Source organism: Oratosquilla oratoria, chromosome 15 (assembly GCF_046742065.1).
Source record: "Oratosquilla oratoria isolate Oo_2021 chromosome 15, ASM4674206v1, whole genome shotgun sequence".
NCBI lineage: Eukaryota > Metazoa > Arthropoda > Malacostraca > Stomatopoda > Squillidae > Oratosquilla > Oratosquilla oratoria.
The window spans coordinates 12,461,645-12,488,443 of record NC_134791.1 but is presented as its reverse complement, the minus strand read 5'-3'; the positions used below and the strand labels follow the sequence as shown (position 1 = coordinate 12,488,443).

Sequence of the window (26,799 nt, the reverse complement as noted above, 5' to 3'; positions counted from 1 at the left end):
TGTCCACAACTCCGACTGTGAAGACACCTCTCCTTAGACTTGGGGGCACAACAACTCCATCCTGCTCGAATCTTTTGATGACAGCGTTGCCAGCTTGAGATGAGATCGCCATCAGTCGTTTGCACGAAATTCCCATTCCCATAGACGACAAGGTGTCTACCAGCTTTTTTTCTCGTCTCGCCATAGACTTTGAGGCTCGAATAAATGGGAAGGGGAGTTTCTCTGTCTCTCTTGTGGCGTTGAAAGCTGGACTCTTTTCTTAAAAACTTCCGACTATTGAAGGAAACAAGCTGGGAAATAGTGAGCACAGCCTGTCTATGGGATTGGTCGAAGTTGTCTGAGTGTTCAATGGCCGCTGGTCCATCTAGTATGAAAGCAATAAGGGTTTTCAAGGCTGATGGTACTGACTTTTCTTGACAACTGTCTTGAAAATTTCGGTTGAAGGCCGCCTTGAACTTGAATATTTCTCTCCTGACCACTTCCGCTGCCCTTACTAATCCCACGGCGTCAGAATCCTGAGTACAGGCCTGCTTGATGGCAGCCCCCAGATCCTTGTTAAACATGAGAACAACGTTTTTTCCTTCATGGGCGGAGAACAAATCTGGCACACTGGCTAGGAGCTTTTCGCGAAGACGCATGGAGTGAACTCTCTCCGGAACATGAAGACCATGGGCTTCCAGGCGACATAGGTGAGACATGTAAAACATTGGCCTGGTCTCAGGATCATCTCTGTAGCTTTCTACAAAAGCCACGACCTCTGCAAACGTCATTGCCTGTAACGATGACGAATCGTCTTCTTTGCTGGGTTTGGGCTGTTTTCTGTAATATGCTACCAGACACTTCAAATGGTAATTTGCGTCACCCGCTACCATGTCGTGTGTTGGCAAGCTTTCGGAGCACATTGGTGTCATTGATATAGACTGCTATATAATGAACTTTGTGCTGCACTCCTAATGTTCATGCCACATAAACCCCTTTTGGGCCTGGTGGTTCGTCACAGAAGAAACACAGCCGGGGTTTGGTTTTTGTCCCAGCTTGTGCTTTTTCACCATCATTACCTTCTGCTGCAGCCGAAGACGTACCAGCTGCTCTCCTAGTTTTTACTGGGTTTGCAGTCGGACTATCTGCTTACTTTCTCTTTCGCTCCAAAATGGTGCTGCTCACCTTTGAGAAACATGATTTGTGCCTGGAGACAGATTTCAGACGAAATGTTTTCTCAAATCCATCTCCTTCATCAAGACGGCATAGGCTCACATCTACAGGATTGAAACCCATTTCTTGAAATTGTTTGAGATTTTCAGCAACATACTTGTAACCAGCCGCAGGGGGTTTTCTTGCTGGGCAGACAAGTTTCTCTGTTTTTGTCACTTGACACAGAGCACATAATGACCAATCTATTGGTTCTTCAGGTGGTGGTGGCTCAACTTCGATGTCAGGAACCTCAATGCGCTGAGATTCCTTTCCCATTGTCTCGTCTACTGAAACCTGCAACAGAAACAAACGACAGTTAGTATATAGGTGAATCGGCATTTTTAATCGATCACTGATCGGCTCTTATATTGGCCTGGGAAAGTGTTACTGTCGCTTTTTTTAATCCTTGAGGGTAGATTTATTAATGGACTAAGTGGCATATTTCTACTCTTCAGCGAACAATCATATGTCTTAGCTCCCCCACTACTTGTCTTGAATAATTTCAGTGAGTTTCCCCTGCTTATGTTCTCTTCTCTAAGCTTCAATATGCCTTGAGTGCAGTCTCCATCATATTTTCCTGTCAGTATCTTGTAGGTTTCTATCATGTCTCCCCGTGCTCTTCTATATGCCAGTGTTGGTAGGTTTAACCTCCTTAGTCTTTCTTCATAGCTCAGTCCTTTAAGTCCTGGCACCATCCTTGTAGCCCTTCGCTGCACATTCTCCACCATGTCAATATCCTTTACTAAGTGAGGACTCCAAACTTGGTTAGCATATTCAAGATGTGGTCTCACCAATGCTACAAACAAAGACTTAAATATTGTTGCATCCAATGTAACAAACGTCCTTCTGATTAGTTCCACTATTTTGTTAGCTTTACTTTCTCTGCCAGGTGATCCACACAGCTTAATTTATCATTAATTAATCATTACTCCCACATCCTTCTCAGAAGCAATTTTTTCAGCTGTTTCTCCATTCGGTAGCCTTGATCTTCAATATTCGTTCTTCCTATTCGCATATACTTGCACTTATCCGGATGAAAACTCAGCAATAATTTTTCACTCCATGAGTGTACCCCCTGTACATCCTGCTGCAGCTTTTGACAATCTTCTCGCTCTTTTATGCATCTAAATATCTTTGTATCATCAGCATACAGGTAAGTCTCACTGTCATTTATCATACTCTCAGGGAGGTCATTAATAAATATAACAAACAACAGTGGTCCAAGAACAGACCCCTGAGGCACTCCACTTGTCACAGGCCTACAAAGGGACTGAGTGTAGATGGATATGTTAGATTTGATCACATTATAGAAAACATACGGTGGTATTCTTAAAAAAAATCTTTCCTTATATAAATCTTATACAAATCCATGGAAGGGAAAGATTTATATAAGGAGAGAATTCTTTTAAGAATACCACCGTAACCTTCTTACGGTGGTATTCTGTAAACAATCTTTCCTTTTATAATTCTTTCCCTTCCAAGGATTTGTATAAGATTTATATAAGGAAAGAATTTATTTTAAGAATACCACCGACTGTTTACTTCAAAGGAGTTTGGTGCATCTGTATTGGTGTCTTGTTCCTTCATCACACTCATGAAAAGCACTCTTAAAAGTATGCATAAATGTTATTACCTTTAGTATTGGCCATTAGGTACCCTGAAGGGTAATAAGACCACATACCAAGGTTGGACGCCGTAGTGGTGTTAGTGTGCAGGTTGCAGCCCCTAAGCACCGAGAGGTCAGCAGGAAAAGTTGTACTTGTAGAGGTCTTCTCTAGTAGACAATTCTTTTTGTGATCTTTATAAGAATATATAAAAAATGTGACAATGGTATAATTCACACATAGATAAAATACATATGTAAACAAGCACAAGGCAGAAAATATGTCAAAGAACAATCCATATCAAAACAATGAGTTTAAAATAAATTCAAATCTGTAACGTATTTACCCATGACGTCATGTCGTCTCAATATGCATTACATCAGAAATGTTCAAATGATCTCAATACAAACAAATGAAACATGAATATTTGATCGCAGTTTGTCTGTTTTAATTTCATAGTATAGTTATACATTTATATAAATATTAATGGTTGATAAAAATGACTTGAATCATCTTTTATGAAAGATCTCGTTTTTTCTAAGACTCGAAAATATTTTGAAAATGGCAAACCTTGTCTTTACAGCTACATACTCCATGGGATTTGTTTCGCTTAGACAAAGCAACTATATTTATATAGATAATTTTCATTATAGCAATGATATTAAGCAGTGGAACTTGACATGAAGTCACCATATCATTAAAAGTAACTTTGGACGTTGAACATAAATTCAAAATCCGGCCGACGTGAGACGATTTTATTCGCCATGAAGACAGCTCAGCTCGTTTTGGGATTAAGTTCAAACTTGATTAACCTAATGATTTGTGTGTGTGTGTGTGCATGTGTGGGTATATGTGTGTTTGCATGTGTGTGTGCTCATATGTGTATGTATTCATATGTGTGTTTGCGTGTGTGTGTGTGTTTGGTGTGTGTGTGTGTGCGCGCGCGCGTGTATGGGGATATATGTGTTTACATATGTGTGTCGGTGTTTATATATATATATATATATATATATATATATATATATATATATATATACATATATGTGTGTGTGTGTGCGCGTGTATGTGTGCATGTGTGGGTATATGTGTGTTTGCATGTGTGTGTATGTGTATGTGTGTATGTGTGGTGTGTGTGTGTGTGTGTGTGTGTGTGTGTGTGTGTGTGTGTGTGTGGGGCTATATGTGTTTACATATGTGTTTTCGTATGTGTGCTCATATGTGTATGTGTTCATGTGTGTGTGTGTGTGTGTGTGTGTGTGTGTGTGTGTGTTTGGTGTGTGCGTGTATGGGGTTACATGTGTTTACATATGTGTGTGTGGTGTGTGTGTGTGGTGTGTGTGTGTGTGTGTGTGTGTGTGTGTGTGTGTGTGTGTGTGTGTGTGTGTGTATGTACATGTGCTGTGTCTTTTTTGTATGTGTGTGTATATACATGTTTTGTGTCTTTTTGTATGTGTGTGTGCGCGTGTGCATTTGTACATGTGTATATATATATATATGTGTGTGTGTGTGTGTGTTATACTGTTACCAATTTCCGACTTCATAACTAAAGTATGTAAATTCGTAAATGTTGTACATCTTGTTTCTGTCTATGGCTTATAAGCTTGTATAGGCATATAGTAATTATGTTCTCTAGGAAAACAGGAATGAATAAATACTCATTATATGTTCTTATCGTCAATTATATCTCCATATGAGCAATAGATGAAAATACCATGAAAAAGTATCGATCATTCAGGGAGGCCGTGATCTCTCAAAAATAAATATTTATGTAATTAATTTCCATAATATTGACGTTATTACTGGTTATATATATTTGGTTTTCACATATGATTTAGGAAAAGAGTTACAATTTCTGTATATGCAAAGAAAACTCAGAAGTAAAGGTCAGATTTCTTGTAAAGAATAATTGAACTTTTTTTTTTTGTATCGTAATTTTAGGACGTGAATAGAAATGTCGTCTTAAATCATGAAGATGTCGATATTCTTACAAAAAACATAATATTTTTAATGTCGTTATATATATGATCGAGAAAGTATTCTAAAAACAATGTATAATTATTATTGAGTGTCAATATATGTGAAAAACTTTGTTGTCCTTGTAATAGTTGAAATTTATATTATGATTTCTTAAATAACCGTTATATTTTGACCTCGTCAAGTTGCCATGTCATATTTTAAATTATATTTTTCATGCTCAAATAAATATATACATTTATTCATTTTGAATATAAATATATCAGAAAAAGGTATTTTTGTTTATAGAAACTATATTATATTTAATCATTTGGACTTTTAGTAGTAAAATAAATCAAGTCAACTTGAAATTTTGGAATCATCGGAGGGTATAAAATCTCGAAATCGTGCGTAATTTGACACTCGAGTTAGGGCCAACACCGGAAGTGGATCTGCGCTGGATGCTCTCAGGGGGAGGAAGTTCTCGTAAGTTTTCGTGACATTTTCTTTGCTTGTTATAGAAACTACTATACATGGATTGATATTCTGTTTAGTTTAAATGTATATTTCAGTTGATTTTAAGTTCAGGCAAACTGCATACTTCATTATTATTATAGCTATGAATGCAATCCATTCGTATTTTGTCATCTTACATGTAACATTGTTACATTATTATTTTATGCTGAATTTGTGGAATAGTCTGGAGTTAGAATTATACTTGTAAGGAACTTCACCGTCAACGCGACAAACAACAACGTGCCCGCTCGTAAAAATGGTGTACTTAAAATATTTTTTCTAGTAGATTGCTGCGTTTACGCCGAACTTTGTCCCGTAACTTTTCAAATTTGTTTTTATCTGTAGTTGGAGATGATGTTTGGCCGGAATGCTCTCTACCATCGGAAGCTATCAAATGATGAGGTTTTCAAATTTATTTTTCTCTGGCTTATCTGTCAAATCTAACAAGTTTCGTGAGTATATTCAGTGATTTTTTTTTTTTTTTTTTTTTTTTTAAGGTATATTGAAAGTGTGCGACCCTAAGAATAGCGTTCGTGTATTAAGGATCTTAGTGAACTGAGTGTCAAACCTAGGGCGAAAATTTTCACCTTTTTACCTAAAAATAGTCCAAATCGAAACTTAAACTATATCGTAAAATAATCTTAATCTGTAAAACTGTTTAGTTCATATTTGAAATAACTGGATATCATGTTAAAAAAATCAAATTAAAAAGATGATTTATAATACGTGAATGTCAATTTGAATCAATTGAATTTATATCTAAAAAGTAATTTAATATGAATTGGATCAGCATTTAATTATCATTATTATCATTTTATTATTATTATGTGCGTGGATGTGGTACAGATGAGAGTAAAAGGGAAGAGATAGATAGTATGTTTGTGAGAAGAAAGATGAATGTGTTGGCTTTGAGTGAAACTAAGTTGAAAGGGAAGGGTGAGTGTAAGTTTGAGAGTGTAAGTGGGAGGTTATCAGGAGTGAAGAGAGGGCGAGGGAGGGAAGGGGTGGCTGTTCTAGTAAGTGAAGAGATAGGTAAACGTGTAGTGGAGTGGAAGGAGGTTTCCTCAAGGATAATGTGGATGAAGGTGAAACTGGGAAAGGAGATGTGGGTCTTTGTAAGTGCATATGGGCCTGGCAGTGAGAAGAGTGTAGAAGAAAGGGAGGCCTTTTGGATAGATTTCAATGAGTGCATAGAGGATTTAGGGAGAAATGTCAACGTAATAGTACTGGGAGACCTTAATGCTAGGGTAGGAAATGGTCCAATTGATTGAGTGGTTGGGAAATGTGGAGTTCCAGGAAAGAATGGTAGTGGAGAGTTGATGGTGGAAATGTGTCTAGAAAGAGAGTTGATGATAGCAAATACAGTGTTTCGGAAGAAAGTCAAGCATAAGTACACATGAGAGAGGGTGGTGGATGGAAGGGTGGTAGATAGAGCGTTGATGGATTATGTAGTGGTAAATAGGACTATGATAGGAAGAGTTAAGGATGTACATGTGCTAAGAGGAGAGGGTGGGGGAATATCAGATCATTTTTTGGTGGAAGGTAAGTTGACAGTGGAGGATAGATGGAGAAAGGAAAGGGACAAAAGGTAGGGAGGTGCTTAGAGTGAACTCTTTAAATGAAAAGGAAAAGGAGTACAAGAAGAAGCTGAAAGAGGAGTGGGAGGGTGTGAAGGATAGAGTAGAGCTAGGTGTGGAGGAGGAATGGGGATGGTTCAAGGAGTGAGTCACAAAGTGTGCAAGGATGGTGTGTGGAACAAGAAGGACAGGAGGAAATAGAAGGAAGGGTAGTGAATGGTGGGATGAGGAAACAAAGAAGGTTGTAGAAGAGAAGAAGCGAGCTTTCACAGATTGGTTACAAAATAGGACGAGGGAGTCATTTGAGAGGTACAAAGAAAAGAAAAGAGAAGTAAAGCAAAAGGTAAAGGGGGCAAAGAGGAGAGCAGATGTGAAGTGGGGTAAGAGTATGACAAAATTTTGAAAGTAATAAAAAGATGTTTTGGAAAGAAATTAAGAGAGGAAGAGGAGGCGAATCAAGTAGAGAAGAAAAGGTGAAAGGTGCAGATGGAGAGATGATAATGGAAGAGAAGGCAGTAAGGGGAAGATGGGCAGAATATTTTAGGGAGTTGCTAAATGTGAAGGAGGATAGGGAGGGAAAGATAGTTGCAGTGGGAAATGCTAAGAAAATGACCGTGATGAATGAGGAAAATGGAGGAGAAATAAGGAAGGATGAAGTGAAGGCAGTTGTTAAGATGATGAAAGCAGGTAAGGCACCTGGTCTGGATGGATGCCATGCAGAATGTCTAAAAAAAGGAGGTACAGTGATGGTGGACTGGTTGGTGAGGTTATTTAATGTTTGCTGGAGAGAGGGTAGAGTGCCGGAGGACTGGAGGAGTGCCTGTATAGTTCCACTTTACAAGGGGAAAGGGGACAATTGTGAATGTAGTAGTTTCAGAGGGATTAGCTTGTTAAGTGTAGTTGGGAAGGCTTATGGGAGGATCTTGATTGAGAGGATAAGGAGAGGAACAGAGGGAGTAATTGGTGAGGAACAGTGTGGATTTAGGACAGGTAGAGGTTGTGTAGATCAGATCTTTGTAGTAAGACAAATATGTGAGAAAGCTATAGGAAAGGGGAAGGATGTTTTTTGGGCTTTTATGGATCTGGAAAAGGCTTACAATAGGGTAGACAGAAAGGCACTGTGGGAGGTTATGCAGATATATGGGATAGGAGGAAAGCTTCTAGGAGCTATCAAGAGTTTTTATGAGAGCAGTAGAGCTTGTGTCAGGATTAGAAATGGAGAGAGTGAGTGGTTTGAGGTAAAGGTGGGACTTCGTCAAGGATGCGTTATGTCGCCCTGGCTGTTCAACTTATACATGTATGGGGTAGTGCGAGAGGTAAAAGCAAGGGTAGTGGGTCAGGGATTGGAGATGGTTAAAGAAAATTGAGAAAAGTGGGAGGTGAGCCAGCTGTTGTTTGCTGACGACACTGCGCTTGTGGCAGGATCGGAGGAGGGACTGAGGAAGTTGGTGACAGAGTTTGGGAGAGTATGTGATAGAAGAAAGCTAAAGATAAATGTGGGTAAAAGTAAGGTGATGAGATGTACATGGGGTGAAAGTGGCAGTAGACTGGAAGTGAGCATTAAGGGAGAGTGACTGGAGGAAGTGGATAGTTTTAGATACTTGGGTGCAAATGTGGCAGGAAAAGGTGGAGTGAAGGTGGAGGTAGAATGTAGATTGAGAGAAGCGAGTAAATGCCTTGGTGGATTGAAGAGTGTAATGAGGAATAGACATTTGGGAATGGATGCTAAGAGGAGACTGTATGAAGGAGTGATTGTGCCAACAGCACTGTATGGGGCAGAAACATGGAACATAAGAGAGGAAGAGAGAAGGAGTTTGAATGTGTTTGAGATGAGGTGTCTGAGAAGTATGGTGGGGGTTACTAGGCTAGATAGAGTGAGAAATGAGGAGGTGAGGAGAAGAACGGGGGTGGAAAGGGAGTTGAGAGATAGGGTTGATGAAAGAGTATTAGGATGGTTTGGACACATGGAAAGAATGAGTGAAGAAAGACTAGTAAAAGAGGTATGGAAGGCAGATGTGGAGGGAGTGAACATGAGGGGACGTCCTAGGATGAGGTGGATGGATGGGGTGAAGGGGGCTTTGGGGAAGAGGGGAATGTCTGTTGAGGAAGGACGGGAGAGGACAGAAGACAGGGGTGAATGGAGAATAGTTGTATATGGATGATGATGTGATACATGAGGTGGAATGGATGAGGGGTGAGGTAGCATGTGTGAGCAAAATTTGACACAGCCCGAAGGGATTTCTCTCCGTCTTCTCCTTTTATGCATGGGAGGACGGAGAGGGGGGGTCGCCGATTTAATGAAGCGGCCTTGCTGTGGATATGCTGTGTCTTGCGACACTGCTTCTGACCCAGGGCAGTGGACAAGGTGCAGGGATGACCCGTCATCCAGGAGGTGCTAAGATAAGAGGGAGGGTGGAGGGGTGTGGAGTGTATTCAGGGATGGAATGGGTGGGAATGATTTTATGTCTTTTCCTTTTTGGCTACCTCCCTTGTAAGGTGAAAAAGCCTTGGTATATGTATGTATGTATTATCATTATAATTATTATTGTTGTTGTCTTGTTATTGTTATAATGATTATTATTATTATTATTATTATTATTATTATTATTATCATCATTATCATTATTATCATTGTTAATTTTTTACTAATTATTATTATTACCCTGCGCTTGTGGCAGGGTCAGAGGAGGGATTGAGGAAGCTGGTGGCAGAGTTTGGGAGAGTATGTGATAGAAGAAAGCTAAAGATAAATGTGGGTAAAAGTAAGGTGATGAGATGTACAAGGGGTGAAAGTGGCAGTAGACTGGAAGTGAACATTAAGGGAGAGCGACTGGAGGAAGTGGATAGTTTTAGATACTTGGGTGCAAGTGTAGCAGGAAAAGGTGGAGTGAAGGTGGAGGTAGAATGTAGATTGAGAGAAGCGAGTAAATGCCTTGGTGGTTTAAAGAGTGTAATGAGAAATAGACATTTAGGAATGGATGCGAAGAGGAGACTGTATGAAGGAGTGATTGTGCCAACAGCACTGTATGGGGCAGAAACGTGGAACATAAGAGAAGAAGAGAGAAGGAGTTTGAATGTGTTTGAGATGAGGTGTCTGTGAAGTATGGTGGGGGTTACTAGGCTAGATAGAGTGAGAAATGAGGAGGTGAGGAGGAGAACAGGGGTGAAAAAGGATTTGGGAGAGAGGGTTGATGAAAGAATATTAGGATGGTTTGGACACATGGAAAGAATGAGTGAAGAAAGACTAGTAAAAGAGGTATGGAAGGAGATGTGGAGGGAGTGAACATGAGGGGACGTCCTAGGATGAGGTGGATGGATGGGGTGAAGGGGGCTTTGGGGAAGAGGGGAATGTCTGTTGAGGAAGGAAGGGAGAGGACGGAAGACAGAGGTGAGTGGAGAATGGTTGTATATGGATGATGTTGTGACTGCATGAGGAGGAATGGGCGGGGGGATGGGGGGTGGGGTAGTATGTGTGAGTAAATTTTGACGCAGCCCGAAGGGATTTCTCCCCGTCCTCTCCTTATATGCAAAGGGGGACGGAGAGGGGGGTCGCCGATTAAATGAAGCGGCCTTGCTGTGGATGTACTGTGTCTTGCGACACTGCTTCTGACCCAGGGCGGTGGGCAGGGTGCAGGGATGACCCGTCATCCAGGAGGTGCTCAGATGAGAGGAAGGGTGGGAGGGGTGTGGAGTGTATTTAGGGATGAAATGGGTGGGAGTGTTTTTATGCCTTTCCCTTTTTGGCTACCTCCCTTGTAAGGGGGAAAAAGCCTTGGTATATGTATGTATGTATTATCATCATCATTATCATTATTATTATATATTATCTATACTTTGAGAGTGAATAGGTGTGGAAGGACTAAATTTCTAATAGTCTAAAAATCGAAATGTCTAAAAACCAGATTTTCTAATAATCGCGAGTTTCAAAAATTCATTCTTTTTCAAATTTAGAATTTCTAAAATTTGAAATATAGAAAACTCGAAAGTTCGATTTTTTAATTTCCAGATTTCGGAATTTTGAAAACTAGAAATTTGTAAGAATAGGAATTTCAAAAAATCTGCCTATTAAAGAGAACGAATTTGAGAATTTTCAAGCTTGTAGATATTCCACATTATAGAGATTCCAATTTGGTGAATTTTCAAGACGAGTGGCAACCTACAGTTGCCAAATAGACTCGACTTAGGAACCTTTCTCATAGAAAGACCCACTTTTCATGCAATTACAGGAAGTGCGTGTCAATAGGTATGCGGCACATTGTTCACACTTGTTAAGGCATTCAGCATTGACAAATGCTGAACGTAAGTCCGCTCTGAGGGCGTGAGATCTCGGCACCACTGAATGACGGACCCCAAGCAATCGTTGCGTGTGTGTGTTTGTGTTTGCGCGCGCGCGCGTGTGTATACGTGTAAGAGAATGAGGATACGGAGAAAAAGTACCCTTAATATATGAAGTATGTTTACTCGCTAACATTACGTAAGTCACATAACACCATACTTAAACAAAAATTTCGTATCTTCGCAGATGACTGCAATTTTTGTCAACATGTACACCAGTCTTGACACATGTCCTTTCTTTCAGGGACGGGGTGGAGCACTGCGAATCGTGGAGCCGCAACACTACACAACAAATAGACTTAGCCTTCAATATATTTTTTATGGTCTACTTTTTTATACGTGTAAGTACAAGTTATGGAATTCGCCATGTACTGTGTATAGTATTTAAGCGCTTTGCAGGACTGATTTATTATAATTCTTGTGGAAACTACTACTGTCATATTCACTGATGTATACTCCTATATGCGAAACCTTCGGTACTTTTTCATGATTCATATCTCTCTCTCTCTCTCCCTCCCTTTCTCTCTCTCTCTCTCTCTCTCTGTGTGTGTGTGTGTGTGTGTGTGTCACTCTCTCTTTCTCCCTCCCGTATTCCCTCACACACTCTTTCTCTCTGTCTGTGTCTTTACCTATCTACCTGTCTATTTATATATATGTATTCTCTATCTCTCTCTCGCCCTTCCTGTCTCTGCCTCCCTCTCTGTTTATATCCGTCTACTTACCTATCTTTTTATATTCTCTCTCCCCTGTGTGTGTGTGTGTGTGTGTGTGTGTGTGTGTGTGTGTGTGCGCGCGCCTCTTTCTTTCTCTGTCTCTCCCTCTCGCCTTCCCTCTATCCTCCCTCTCCCTCCTTCCCTCTCTCCGCCCTTTCCCTCCCGCTCTCCCTCATCCCTCTCTCTCCTTCGCGCTCTCTATCTCTCTCCTCCCTCCCTCCCACTCTCCTCCCTCTCCCCCACCCCCTCTCTCTCTCTCTTTTCTCTGTTTATATCTATCTACCTACCTGTCTATTTATCTATTTATATTCTCTCTGTGTCTCTGTCTCTCTCTTTCACCCTTTCGCTGTCTTCCTGCTTCTGTTTCCTTTTCTCTTTCTCCCCCTCTATCTATCTATTAACCCTATCTACCTATTTATCTATTATCTCTGCTGGTCTCCCTCCCCCCACCCCCATCCCGAAGAACAATGTATGTGTTTTCGTTGTGTTTTTTTTCGTAGTGATTGTTCCTGGTGCCAGTGATGGTTAGTGTACGATATAGAGATTAGTTTAGGATGCTCTATTTTCCCGAAGGACAGCGATTGATAATCCTCTCGTACTTGTCCTGATTAACTATGTAGTACAGGGGTCCATTTTTGGTCCCATTTAGGAAAGTGTAACTTCATACTTTCACCAAATGCCTCATGAACTTCTTTGGTTATAGCCTTATATGGGTTGTCTTTCCTTTGTGGATCCAGTCAGTAACCCAAGGGCATCAGCATTTTCCTTCGAAAAAAGTTTCACTAATTATTCCTAATCTAATTCAATGAACCTGAATTTTCAACTTTAAATCATGTCATAATTATTATTATGGTCCCAAAATAATGGCATGATAGTATCAACGCAGATGAATAGCGATGTATTGTATTAATAGTGTACTTATATGTCTAGGTCTTCTTGCCATATGATATTAGCCACCCATGATACTAATTATGTCATTCCCTTTCTTTTCCTGTACAGTTTATAGCGGCGAGTGATAAACTATGGTTCATGTTGGAGATGTATTCTTTCGTGGACTACTTCACCATCCCGCCCTCCTTCGTCAGCATATACCTAGATAGGACGTGGATAGGTAAGAACGAGTTTGGGTAACTGAACAACTGACCTCAGAAATTACACAGTGGAGATCAGAATATATACTTTCGGGAAGATTTGTCAAATGTAAAAATGTGAAAGTTCATGATCACGAGGTGTTCTTGTTTGTGAAAATGTGATATAGATAAATCAGTGAATAATTCTTAAAGCTTCATTTGATTTAGTCGTTACAGTTTCCGCTTGATGATCAAGACAAACCAATTCTTAGTCATTTCTGTGGTCAAAGAGGCATCATTTTAGATTAAATATATGTAACAAACTATCACCCTTTCCAAGCCATCTGGGGTCCTTCTTACGTGTGATGAGCATTAACAAAATTGCGACTTTCAGTAGTCCTTGATACAATAAATAGTACCAGTGATTTCATGGGTACGCAGAAGTTTATTACAAAATATGACTCCTTTACCACTGCTGCTCATTTCAGTCCAATTTGGATTTCATCTTGTATAAACATGCTCATACATGCACGGGCGCGCGCGCGCGCGCGCGCACACACACACACACACACACACACTTCAACGAATGGACGGCTTAGAAGACGTTCTGAAGAAAAGTGAAGTCTGTGGATCCCAACGCAAAGAGAAGTGCCTAGTGTTTTTGCAGGGTGGGGGGGAAATTGCTCGTGGAGTAGTGGGAACGTAGGGAAAGAGGAAAAGGGGAGGGATTACTGAGGGAAATGGAAGGAAATGAGGAGGGAGTAGACTTTGACCAGCCAGACAAGCGGAAGGTAAACAAAAGACTTAGCGAGGATCAAATGTCTAATAAAAATGTAAAGATTAGAAGTATAGAGAGGAGCAATACAGAAGAAAGTGACGAGAATATGTTCCAGGGATTTAAAGAGGGTGGGGGGGACACAACCCCCCCCCCCCGACTGATAAGACTAGAGGAGAGAGTTGATAAGGTGATCGAGGACTTGGAGCGTAAGTTAGGTAACGTAGACTCCATTTTTCAAAGAATTGAAAGGTTGGAACAACTAGAGAAGGCTAACAGAAACTTAACTGAAGAAATAGAGGACCTAAAAAGACAGTTAGGAAATGTAAAGGAGGAGAATGAGAAATTGAAGAAGAATAGTAATGAAAACAGAGAGAAACTAGCTACAGAAGCTAAAAATTGGAGAATAACTCAAGAAGGGAATAAGGTTTCATTCACTGACATAGTCAAACAGCAATTGAAAGAACATAATGAAGACTCAGTTATTAAAGTGATGAGACAGAAGGAGAATATAGTAAGAGAATTAGCTGACAAAAAGAAATGTATAATTATATTAGGAATGGAAGAGAAACATAACCCAGATAGAACTGCAAGAATCAAGGAGGAAAATGAAAGAGTAAGCAGTTTATTAAAATTAGTCCAGGAAGATGAACCAGAAATTATAAAGGAAATTGAGGAAAAATTCAGACTCGGAAAATATAGTACAGATAAGACCAGACCAATTAAGATTAAATTCAGGTCACAAACAACAGCAGAGAAAATTCTATCCAAGACAGGGAAACTAGCAACAAATGATCAATATAAAAAGGTATGGATAAAAAGATAAATGAATAAGGAGGAAAGAGAGGCAGAAAAGCAGAAAAGAATTGAAGCTAAGGCAAAAAACGAGGAAAAAACGGAGTCAGAGAAAGAGAGATTCTATTGGAGAGTAGTGAACATGAAAATAAAGCAGTTCGACATACTAAAGAAAAACATAAGGGAAACAGAGAATACAATGGAAGTGGCAGAAAACTAAGAGTGTCTTACACAAATATAGATGGATTGATAACAGGATTGAATGAACTGAATGATTATTTGAAAGAAAAAGAACCGGACATAATGGGAATTGTAGAAACAAAATTAAAAGGCCCACTACCACCCAACAGTGTAGGACATGATACATACAATTATTGGATTAGAAACAGAGAGAAAAAACAAGGGGGTGGAGTTATGTTCCTGACTAAGAAGGATATAAACGTGAAAGGTGTCATATATGGAAAGAATACAGTAGAGATGATTATGATAGAAGTGGAAGACCGAGATAAGAAGAGCAGAAAATTTGTGATCAATTATGTGCCTCCGAAAACAGCCTCATGGGAGGAGAGTGAACATAAAAGTATGTTAGAGGACACAAAGATAGCATTAACTAAAATAATGGAAGACGGAGGAAGAATAGTTATGATGGGCGACTTTAATTGCAAAGAAATCTGCTGGGAAGAAATGACAGTAAAGAGTGGTGATGACTCATGGGGAAATGCTCTACTTGAGATGATTACTGACCATTCAATGACACAATGGATACAAGAGAACACTAGGTATAGAAATGAAGAAGAACCATCGAGGCTAGACTTAATAATTACATCTGAACCTAGAATAGTGGACAAGATTGAATATAAAACACCAATAGGTAAAAGTGACCACATATTGATTGAACTGGAACTTAATGAAGAAAAATATATGAAAAGAAATGAACAATATAGAAAAGGAAGAATGATGTATGAAAAAACAAACTTTGATAAAATAAGAGAATTCTTCCAACAAGAAAACTGGGAAGAAATATACAAAGAAGAAACAACAGTGGAAGAGAAATGGAATATTTTGACAAAAATTTACAAAAAAGGAGTGGAAAAGTATGTCCCAAGACAAAAACAAGAAAAAGAATATGTAAAATGCTGGTACAACAAAAGTTGTAGGGAGTTAAAGGACAAAAGAGACAAAGCCTGGAACAGATGGAAAAAAGACAGAAGACCTGAAAAATGGAAAATATATACTGGTTATAGAAATGAATATGTACAAAAGTGCAGAGAGGAAAAAAGAAAATATGAAAAAGATGTTATAGAAAAGTGTAAAGATCAACCAAAACTATTCTACAGATTTGTAAACAATAAACTGAAAAACAAACAAGACTTAGAGAAATTAAGACAAGGAGGAGTTGAATACACTGAGGAAATGGAAATGGCAGAAATTATGAACAAACATTTTAAATCAGTGTTTACAAGGGAAAATATACAACCTGAAGAGATTGAATGGAAGGAAAAAGTCCCCCCTATGGAAGAAATAGAAGTAACAAAGAATGAAATATTGACACACTTGGGTAATTTTGATGTCAGAAAATCGCATGGGCCAGATGAAATAGCAAACTGGATTCTGAAAGAATGCAGGAATGAACTGGCAGACAAAATACATAGCATAATAAGCAGTTCCTTAAAAGAAGGAAAAGTTCCAGAAGATTGGAAAAAAGCAAATATAGTACCTATATATAAAGGAGGAAATAAAGAAGAACCTACCAACTATAGACCAGTCTCTCTAACAAGTACAATAGCAAAAATATGTGAAAGAATTATCAAAAGTAGATGGGTAAAATACTTGGAAAAAAACAACGTACTAAATCCAAGGCAATTTGGATTCAGACAAGGACGATCATGCGTCACCAATTTAATATGTTTCTATTCAAGGCTAATAGATATAATACAAGAAAGAGATGGATGGGCTGATTGTGCATTTCTAGACCTAAAAAAAGCTTTTGACAAAGTACCACACAAGAAGTTGCTTAAGAAATTAGAATATGAAGGAGGAATACAAGGTAAATTGCTAAATTGGATGGAAGACTTTTTGCAAGAAAGAAAAATGAGAGTAGTGATAAGAGATCAGCACTCAAAATGGAATGAAGTAATAAGCGGTGTCCCGCAGGGAACAGTTCTGGCCCCAATAATGTTTGCTATATATATTAATGATATGGATGAAGGAATTGAAAGCTATATGAGCTTCTTTGCAGATGATGCAAAATTACTGAAAAGAGTGAAAACTGAAGAAGATTGTGAATCACTACAGAGAGATCTAAATAAAGTACAAGAATGGAGTAGGAAGTGGGAGATGGAGTTCAATACAAAAAGTGTAGTATAATGGAATTTGGAAAAAGCAAAAACAGAATAACAGGATCATATAATTTGGGAAAAGAAGGAATAAAAAAAGTAGAAAATGAGAAGGACCTGGGAGTCATTGTTATGAATAATATGTCACCTGAGAAACATATAAATAAGATTTTTGGAGAAACTTATAATTTAATAAGAACAATCAAAGTGGCATTTACATACCTGGATGAAGAAATGGTGAGGAAAATCCTAATCACCCTGATAAGACCAAGATTGGAATATGCAGCAACGATATGGTCACCAAGTACAAAAAAATGTATAAAAAAACTTGAAAGAATACAAAGAGCAATTACAAAACTGGCACCAACACTCTCAAAACTATCATATGAAGAGAGACTACAAAAACTTAAACTACAGACACTAGAGCAAAGAAGAGAGAGAGGAGATTTGATAGCTATTTACAGAATCATGAAAGGCATAGAAATTACTGATAGAGAGAATCTGATAAAATGGGATGACAGAAATACAAGAGGACACGGAAAGAAAATAAAAAAAGACAGCTATAGAAGAGATTTTAAAAAGAACAGCTTTCCTCACAGAGCAATAGACAGTTGGAACAAGTTAGATGAGAAAGTGGTGTGTGCAAAAACAATACATGAATTTAAAAATAGTTTAGATAAAATGAGATATGAAGACGGGACCCCACGAGCATAGCTCCCCTTCCCGTAAAATACAACTAGGTAAATACAACTAGGTAAATACACACACACACACAAAGTTTGTATTTTGATCACTGGTGGTAAGAATCAAACTGCACTCTTTTAAGTTTCTTAGTATCTTAGTCTTACTCATCAACAAGTATTGAAATTAAAAAAGGATGCATTTATAAAATTCCTTGCAAAATGTGTAATCAATTTTACACAGGTCAAACTGCCAAACCCAAGCATCAGAACTGAACAACATAAGAAAATGTGGTAATTGTTATTGGGAATCTTTTAGTGCTTACCTTCGTTCGGGAAACTTTCCCTCAAAGTGTTGTTTATGTTTCCTTTTTTCGACTCGGGAGCATTTCCTGAAACTTCGAACCGCGCCTATCGTAACTTTAAATAAGATACGATTTAACTCCCTTCCTCTTTATTTATTTGTTAAATCTATGCAATAAATTTTGGTTTTATAAATCGGGGATTGAACTTTGAGAAATCACTTAAAGTCAATATTAACTCGTGGCCTTTTGAGCTCTTTTCGAACTAAGAGTCCCTCCAAACACAGTCCGCACTAAAGTTGTGAGAACTGAGAGACTATCCAGAGCTCTGGTTCCGGACGGACCTCAAATTTAGAAACGTCAAGGCAAGGGACCTACGTTTTCGGATTTCAAGGTTAACTTAATATTCAAACTTCAAATTTACACAGTTTAAGGACCCTACCCGATAGAAACTGATTAATAAGTTCTCTAACGTTGATCCTTGTATTGTTGAACCTTAATTTTCATAAAAAATGTTAGGGATGGCAATAAATCTAGTAGAATCTTCAAACATGCTGAATTAAATAATCATCCTGTTGATTGGAGTAATGCCCATGCCATCTATCATAACAATAACGTAATAGTAAACTTAAGAGTGCAGTTTGATCCATACCACCAGTGATCAAAATACAAACTTACACACAGGCTTATACAAACTTGACAATTTTATCAGCCAAAAAGTAAGCAAAAGAATGATGAGGTAAAATGTAACCCAGCGATAGTGACCTGATGTCGCCCCTCCCTCATTAGTGGGATGCATTGACCCATGCGACCTGACCTACCGCTTTCCAAGGGGTAAATGTTCTCTCCTCTTATGTAAACTGTTCTTGTTCCTTCTTCATGTTTATATAAACTATGTATTTCTTATGGAAATTGAGGTTTAACAATTCAGGAAAAGTTTAAGAACTTATCGGTCACAAAATTCTGCCGAGTTGGGTTCTCAAACAAGGGTAAGTTTGAATCAAGTAGATCTTGAAGGCCTTCTGAAACTGAAGACGTAAGGTCCCTTGCCAAGAAGTTTTTAAATAAGAGGTCTGTCTTGAACCAGAGCTCTGGGTTGTCTGATGTCTGACACAACGATAGTGCAGACCGTAATGCGAGGGACTCTTATGAGTTTGAAAAAAGCTCAAAAAGGCCACGGGTTAACATTCACTTTAAGTAATTTCTCAAAGTTTCCTGATTTATCAAACCAAAATTATTGCATAGATTTAACAAATAAAGAGGAAGGGAGTTTAATCGTATCTTATTTAAAGTTATGATAGGTGTAGAAGAGAAGAAGTGAGCATTCACAGATTGGTTACAAAAGAGGACAGGGGAGTCATATGAGACGTACAAAGAAAAGAAAAGAGAAGTAAAGCAAAAGGTAAAGGAGGCAAAGAGGAGAGCAGATGTGAAATGGGGTAGGAGTATGACAGAAAATTTTGAAAGTAATAAAAAGATGTTTTGGAAAGAAATTAAGAGAGGAAGAGGAGGCGAATCAAGTAGGGAAGAAAAGGTAAAAGGTACAGATGGAGAGTTGATAATGGAAGAGATGGCAGTGAGGGGAAGATGGGCAGAATATTTTAGGGAGTTGCTGAATGTGAAGGAGGATAGGGAAGGAAAGATAGCTGCAGTGGGAAATACGAAGAAAATGAGAGTGATGAGTGAGGAGAATGGAGGAGAAATAAGGAAGGATGAGGTGAAGGCAGTTGTAAAGATGATGAAAGCAGGTAAGGCACCTGGTCTGGATGGATGTCATGCAGAATGTCTGAAAAAGGGAGGTGCAGTGATGGTGGACTGGTTGGTGAGATTATTTAATGTTTGCTGGAGAGAGGGTAGAGTACCGGAGGACTGGAGTAGTGCCTGTATAGTTCCTCTTTACAAGGGAAAAGGGGACAAGTGTGAATGTAGTAATTTCAGAGGGATTAGCCTGTTGAGTGTAGTAGGGAAGGCTTATGGGAGAATCTTAATTGAGAGGATTAGGAGAGGAACAGAAGGAGTAATTGGTGAGGAACAGTGTGGATTTAGGACGGGTAGAGGTTGTGTAGATCAGATCTTTGTGGTAAGACAGATATGTGAGAAAGCTATAGGAAAGGGGAAGGATGTTTTTTTGGCTTTTATGGATCTGGAAAAGGCTTATGATAGGGTAGACAGAAAGGCACTGTGGGAGGTTATGCAGATTTATGGGATAGGAGGAAAGCTTTTGGGAGCTGTCAAGAGTTTTTATGTGAGTAGTAGAGCATGTGTTAGGATTGGAAATGGAGAGAGTGAGTGGTTTGAAGTAAAGGTGGGACTTCGTCAAGGATGCGTTATGTCGCCCTGGCTGTTCAACTTATACATGGATGGGGTGGTGCGAGAGGTGAATGCTAGGGTAGTGAGTCAGGGATTGGAGATGGTTAAAGAAAATTGAGAAAAGTGGGAGGTGAGCCAGCTGTTGTTTGCGGACGACACTGCGCTTGTGGCAGGGTCAGAGGAGGGATTGAGGAAGCTGGTGGCAGAGTTTGGGAGAGTATGTGATAGAAGAAAGCTAAAGATAAATGTGGGTAAAAGTAAGGTGATGAGATGTACATGGGGTGAAAGTGGCAGTAGACTGGAAGTGAGCATTAAGGGAGAGCGACTGGAGAGTGGATAGTTTTAGATACTTGGGTGCAAGTGTAGCAGGAAAAGGTGGAGTGAAGGTGGAGGTAGAATGTAGATTGAGAGAAGCGAGTAAATGCCTTGGTGGTTTAAAGAGTGTAATGAGAAATAGACATTTGGGAATGGATGCGAAGAGGAGACTGTATGAAGGAGTGATTGTGCCAACAGCACTGTATGGGGCAGAAACGTGGAACATAAGAGAAGAAGAGAGAAGGAGTTTGAATGTGTTTGAGATGAGGTGTCTGAGAAGTATGGTGGGGGTTACTAGGCTGGATAGAGTGAGAAATGAGGAGGTGAGGAGGAGAACAGGGGTGAAAAAGGATTTGGGAGAGAGGGTTGATGAAAGAATATTAGGATGGTTTGGACACATGGAAAGAATGAGTGAAGAAAGACTAGTAAAAGAGGTATGGAAGGCAGATGTGGAGGGAGTGAACATGAGGGGACGTCCTAGGATGAGGTGGATGGATGGGGTGAAGGGGGCTTTTGGGGAAGAGGGGAATGTCTGTTGAGGAAGGAAGGGAGAGGACGGAAGACAGAGGTGAGTGGAGAATGGTTGTATATGGATGATGTTGTGACTGCATGAGGAGGAATGGGCGGGGGGGTGGGGTGTGGGGTAGTATGTGTGAGTAAATTTTGACGCAGCCCGAAGGGATTTCTCCCCGTCCTCTCCTTATATGCAAACGGGGACGGAGAGGGGGGGTCGCCGATTAAATGAAGCGGCCTTGCTGTGGATGTACTGTGTCTTGCGACACTGCTTCTGACCCAGGGCGGTGGGCAGGGTGCAGGGATGACCCGTCATCCAGGAGGTGCTCAGATGAGAGGAAGGGTGGGAGGGGTGTGGAGTGTATTTAGGGATGAAATGGGTGGGAGTGTTTTTATGCCTTTCCCTTTTTGGCTACCTCCCTTGTAAGGGGGAAAAAGCCTTGGTATATGTATGTATGTATGATAGGTGTGGTTTGAAGTTTCAGGAAAGGCTCCTGAATCGAAAGAAAATAACACTGAGGGAAAGTTTCCCAAACATAGGTAAGCACTAATATTCCCAATAACAATTACCACAACCTCCCCAACAACAAAAAGAATGTGTTTAATGAATACAACAATTTCAAAGAAATTTACAACAACCCCTTAGCAGCTAGAGACCTTACTTGGTCTCTAGAGACTAGTGCAGTCTTACGAGGTCTCAAAGAGGTAGGTTCTGAATCGACAAAGTTGTCTTTCAAAGAAATAACCTCCTCCTATTAAGAGGCCTCTTCAAAGAGCTCCAACTCGCTAGCCTGCAAAGTAGCATCCTCATGGGATTCATCCTCATGAAAGGAACGTAACTCAACATGGACCTCTAGTGGGATTAAAAACCTAACATTGACTTTAACAGTTTCCATCAGGCTTAATGACAGAGAGTGTATGAATCACTTGATCTTGGTCAGGATAAGTGTCAACAACATGAACCAAGGGCCAGAAGGGTCTGGTCTTAATGGGCAGCTTCAAGAAGGCAGTGTCACCCTTTTTCCCAGCTTCTAGAACTGTGGTATGCAGCTCTATCCCTTTCCCTTAAGCTGACCAAATACTCTGTCTGCCATCATTTCTTAAACTCTTCATAAAAAAAATCACTAGAGTCCATGACTAAGTTAAGAAGAGAAGGAAAGTCTTTTCCTAATTCCCAAATTGTAAACTTACTGGTTCTAAGCAGAAATTGACAATTAACTTTTCCTTGCCTAACTTTTTGGGAGGAAAGAATGTAATGGTCCTTTTTGACTGAGTACAGGAAGTTCCCTTCTCAGGTTTCTTTAGAGAAATTCCATTGGCTTTCAAAGAAGAATTGTAGAAAATAAGTGGATCCCCATTGTATTTGTCAATACAATTTAACAAATCTACTCCAAGGTCTGATTCGGGATTTATCCTCAAAGGGTTTCCTTTAAAGTTGAAGCCATCAGACCTTTGTACTTCAGTAGTGGACATTTCAGAAACCCCCTTTATCATTCTTCTTATATAGAAAGGTTTCTCACTTGGAGGGATATATTGAACCCCAGTCCCGTAAGGAATGAAACCATCAGCAAGTTTAATAACCTTGCAAGATGGGCTTTCAATTACTTTCAAAATTTTCTGTCATACTCTTACCCCACTTCACATCTGCTCTCCTCTTTGCCTCCTTTATCTTTTGCTTTACTTCTCTTTTCTTTTCTTTGTACCTCTCATATGACTCCCTCATCCTATTTTGTAACCAATCTGTGAAGGCTCGCTTCTTCTCTTCTACAACCTTCTTTGTTTCCTCATCCCACCATTCACTACTCTTCCTTCTATTTCCTCCTGTCCTTCTTGTTCCACACACCATCCTTGCACACTTTGTGACTCCCTCCTTGAACCATCCCCATTCCTCCTCCACACCTAGCTCTACTCTATCCTTCATTCTCTCCCACTCCTCCTTCAGCTTCTTCTTGTACTCCTTCTCCTTTTCCTTTTCATTTAAAGAGTTCACTCTAAGCACCTCCCTACCTTTTGTCCCTTTCCTCTTTCTCCATCTATCCTCCACTCTCAACTTACCTTCCACCAAAAAATGATCTGATATTCCCCCACCCTCTCCCCTTAGCACATGTACATCCTTAACTCTTCCTATCATAGTCCTATTTACCACTACATAATCCATCAAAGTAATAAAAAGATGTTTTGGAAAGAAATTAAGAGAGGAAGAGGAGGCGAATCAAGTAGAGAAGAAAAGGTAAAAGGTGCAGATGGAGAGATGATAATGGAAGAGAAGGCAGTAAGGGGAAGATGGGCAGAATGTTTTAGGGAGTTGCTAAATGTGAAGGAGGATAGGGAGGGAAAGATAGTTGCAGTGGGAAATGCTAAGAAAATGACCGTGATGAGTGAGGAAAATGGAGGAGAAATAAGGAAGGATGAAGTGAAGGCAGTTGTTAAGATGATGAAAGCAGGTAAGGCACCTGGTCTGGATGGATGCCATGCAGAATGTCTAAAAAAAGGAGGTACAGTGATGGTGGACTGGCTGGTGAGGTTATTTAATGTTTGCTGGAGAGAGGGTAGAGTGCCGGAGGACTGGAGGAGTGCCTGTATAGTTCCACTTTACAAGGGAAAAGGGGACAATTGTGAATGTAGTAGTTTCAGAGGGATTAGCTTGTTAAGTGTAGTTGGGAAGGCTTATGGGAGGATCTTGATTGAGAGGATAAGGAGAGGAACAGAGGGAGTAATTGGTGAGGAACAGTGTGGATTTAGGACAGGTAGAGGTTGTGTAGATCAGATCTTTGTGGTAAGACAAATATGTGAGAAAGCTATAGGAAAGGGGAAGGATGTTTTTTGGGCTTTTATGGATCTGGAAAAGGCTTACAATAGGGTAGACAGAAAGGCACTGTGGGAGGTTATGCAGATATATGGGATAGGAGGAAAGCTTCTAGGAGCTGTCAAGAGTTTTTATGAGAGTTGTAGAGCTTGTGTCAGGATTAGAAATGGAGAGAGTGAGTGGTTTGAGGTAAAGGTGGGACTTCGTCAAGGATGCGTTATGTCGCCCTGGCTGTTCAACTTATACATGGATGGGGTAGTGCGAGAGGTAAATGCAAGGGTAGTGGGTCAGGGATTGGAGATGGTTAAAGAAAATGGAGAAAAGTGGGAGGTGAGCCAGCTGTTGTTTGCTGACGACACTGCGCTTGTGGCAGGATCTGAGGAGGGACTGAGGAAGTTGGTGACAAGAGTTTGGGAGAGTATGTGATAGAAGAAAGCTAAAGATAAATGTGGGTAAAAGTAAGGTGATGAGATGTACATGGGGTGAAAGTGGCAGTAGACTGGAAGTGAGCATTAAGGGAGAGCGACTGGAGGAAGTGGATAGTTTTAGATGCTTGGGTGCAAATGTGGCAGGAAAAGTGGAGTGAAGGTGGAGGTAGAATGTAGATTGAGAGAAGCAAGTAAATGCCTTGGTGGATTGAAGAGTGTAATGAGGAATAGACATTTGGGAATTGATGCTAAGAGGAGACTGTATGAAGGAGTGGTTGTACCAACAGAACTGTATGGGGCAGAAACATGGAACATAGGAGAGTAAGAGAGAAGGAGTTTGAATGTGTGTGAGATGAGGTGTCTGAGAAGTATGATGGGGGTTACTAGGCTAGATAGAGTGAGAAATGAGGAGGTGAGGAGAAGAACGGGGGTGGAAAGGGAGTTGAGAGATAGGGTTGATGAAAGAGTATTAGGATGGTTTGGACACATGGAAAGAATGAGTGAAGAAAGACTAGTAAAAGAGGTATGGAAGGCAGATGTGGGGGGAGTGAACATGAGGGGATGTCCTAGGATGAGGTGGATGGATGGGGTGAAGGGGGCTTTGGGGAAGAGGGGAATGTCTGTTGAGGAAGGACGGGAGAGGACAGAAGACAGAGGTGAATGGAGAATGGTTGTATATGGATGATGATGTGATGCATGAGGTGGAATGGGTGGGGGGATGGGGGGTGAGGTAGCATGTGTGAGCAAAATTTGACACAGCCCGAAGGGATTTCTCCCCGTCTTCTCCTTTTATGCATGGGGGGACGGAGAGGGGGTGTCGCCGATTTAATGAAGCGGCCTTGCGACACTGCTTCTGACCCAGGGCAGTGGACAAGATGCAGGGATGACCCATCATCCAGGAGGTGCTAAGATAAGAGGGAGGGTGGAGGGGTGTGGAGTGTATTCAGGGATGGAATGGGTGGGAATGATTTTATGTCTTTTCCTTTTTGGCTACTTCCCTTGTAAGGGGAAAAAAGCCTTGGTATATGTATGCAAGATGGGCTACCATATAAGGGGGCTCTCTCATAGAAAACTGCTGAAAGTTTTGCAGAATATCATTTCCAATGGTCCCCAGAACCTTCAGTTGATCTCCCTTCACCTTGGGAAAACTAGGGGAAACAAAAAATTCATGATTATTCATACTTTGGAGTACAGAGGATAAGGAAGGAATTTGTATGGACAAGTTGAATCCTTCTATTGCAAAAAACAAACTAAACAGATTCATCCCAGAGGGGAGTTATAGGTTTGCAGTGCAATTAAAACCTCTTTTATTCATTAGAGGTAAACCAAATGAAGAAACCAACTTGTCCATAGGAGGACTTAAACAAGGTCCTACTCTGTCTTCCACCAACTCCTTATTAATAATAGAAAACTGGGCTCCAGTGTCTAATAGGAAAAGACATTGGGCAGTTCTCTTGCCTCTACTAACTGGAAGGGAAACCAAAGGAACAATTGAATCTGACGAACCATGGAAATTAAACATTTTCCCTTCGGAAGGAGGTAACTTGTTAGCCATAGGACACATGGCTCCATGGTGCTCAGATTTGTTACACACGAAACATTTATAAGGCAGAGCAGCCTTTAACCCGGGGCATTCCAAAGAGCCATGTCCATGATTCAAACATCGATTACACAGTCCTAATTGAGCTGCTCTAGCTCTTCTGTGTTCAAGAGAAATATAGGAAGAGCACTTTGAGCTTTCATGGTCAGAAGCAGGGCAAAATCTACATCTAAAGATAGACTTCGTAACAGAATCTGGATTAACCTTAGGAGAGTGACTAACTCCCTTGCTAGAATCAACAGCAGGTTTTTTCAAGGAATTTTCCTTGAAGGCAAGGGAGCTGCTAGCATCACTCCATCTGGGTTTGACGTTAAGGTCATCAGATCCCATTTTAAGTCTAACTAGAACAGATTGATAAACATCCTTAAGTTGATTAAAATTAGGGTAATTCGAATTAATCACCCGAGACAATTCAATCAAGAAAAATTTAGGTAGTTTATTTAAAATTAACTTACTAATCAAAAGGAATCCCTTGCTTCCAGCCTTAGTAAAGTCAACTCCAATCCCTTTAAGGTCTTGTAGTCTTGTAGTTTAGAAACAACAGACCTAATATAATCTTCTAGGTCCTTCAACTTTGAGACCTCATGTGCATTAATAATAGAATTTAACACCTTGTCTAAGGTCTCTTCCTTATTAAAAAAGAAATCATCAAGAAGGAATGAATGTAGTGTCATAATTAGAATCATCTACTGGTAGATTTTCCACTAAGTGAAAAGCCTCCCCTCTGAGATACCCCTTTAGATAAATTAATTTCTGACTGTTAGTCAGATTGGGAATGCCAGCAATGGCATTTTGAAAACACTTTTTAAAATTAAAGTAGGCAAAGGGATTGTGAGAATTGCTCTCAAAGTGTTGAAGAATGATAGGAGGGAGGGGAAGTTTCACCGAATCAACTCCAGTGGATTTGCTAGAACCCACCTTGGAACCATGGACTTCCCTTAATCCTTCTCTCCATTCTTTGAAAGGAGACAATTCTAGGA

General features: G+C 40.0%; 1 protein-coding gene across 3 annotated transcripts in view; it reads left to right on the top strand.

Annotated features, from left to right (window-relative positions):
• Nucleotides 1-26,799, top strand: part of slo (calcium-activated potassium channel slo) — a 1,028,496-nt gene that overhangs the window by 456,385 nt on the left and 545,312 nt on the right. For all 3 annotated transcript variants that reach the window (XM_076198561.1, XM_076198560.1, XM_076198559.1), the window contains exons 3-4: nucleotides 11,421-11,517; nucleotides 12,889-13,000. In XM_076198561.1, coding sequence (XP_076054676.1) covers nucleotides 11,421-11,517; nucleotides 12,889-13,000 — 209 coding nt within the window. The remainder of the gene's footprint in view (nucleotides 1-11,420; nucleotides 11,518-12,888; nucleotides 13,001-26,799) is intronic.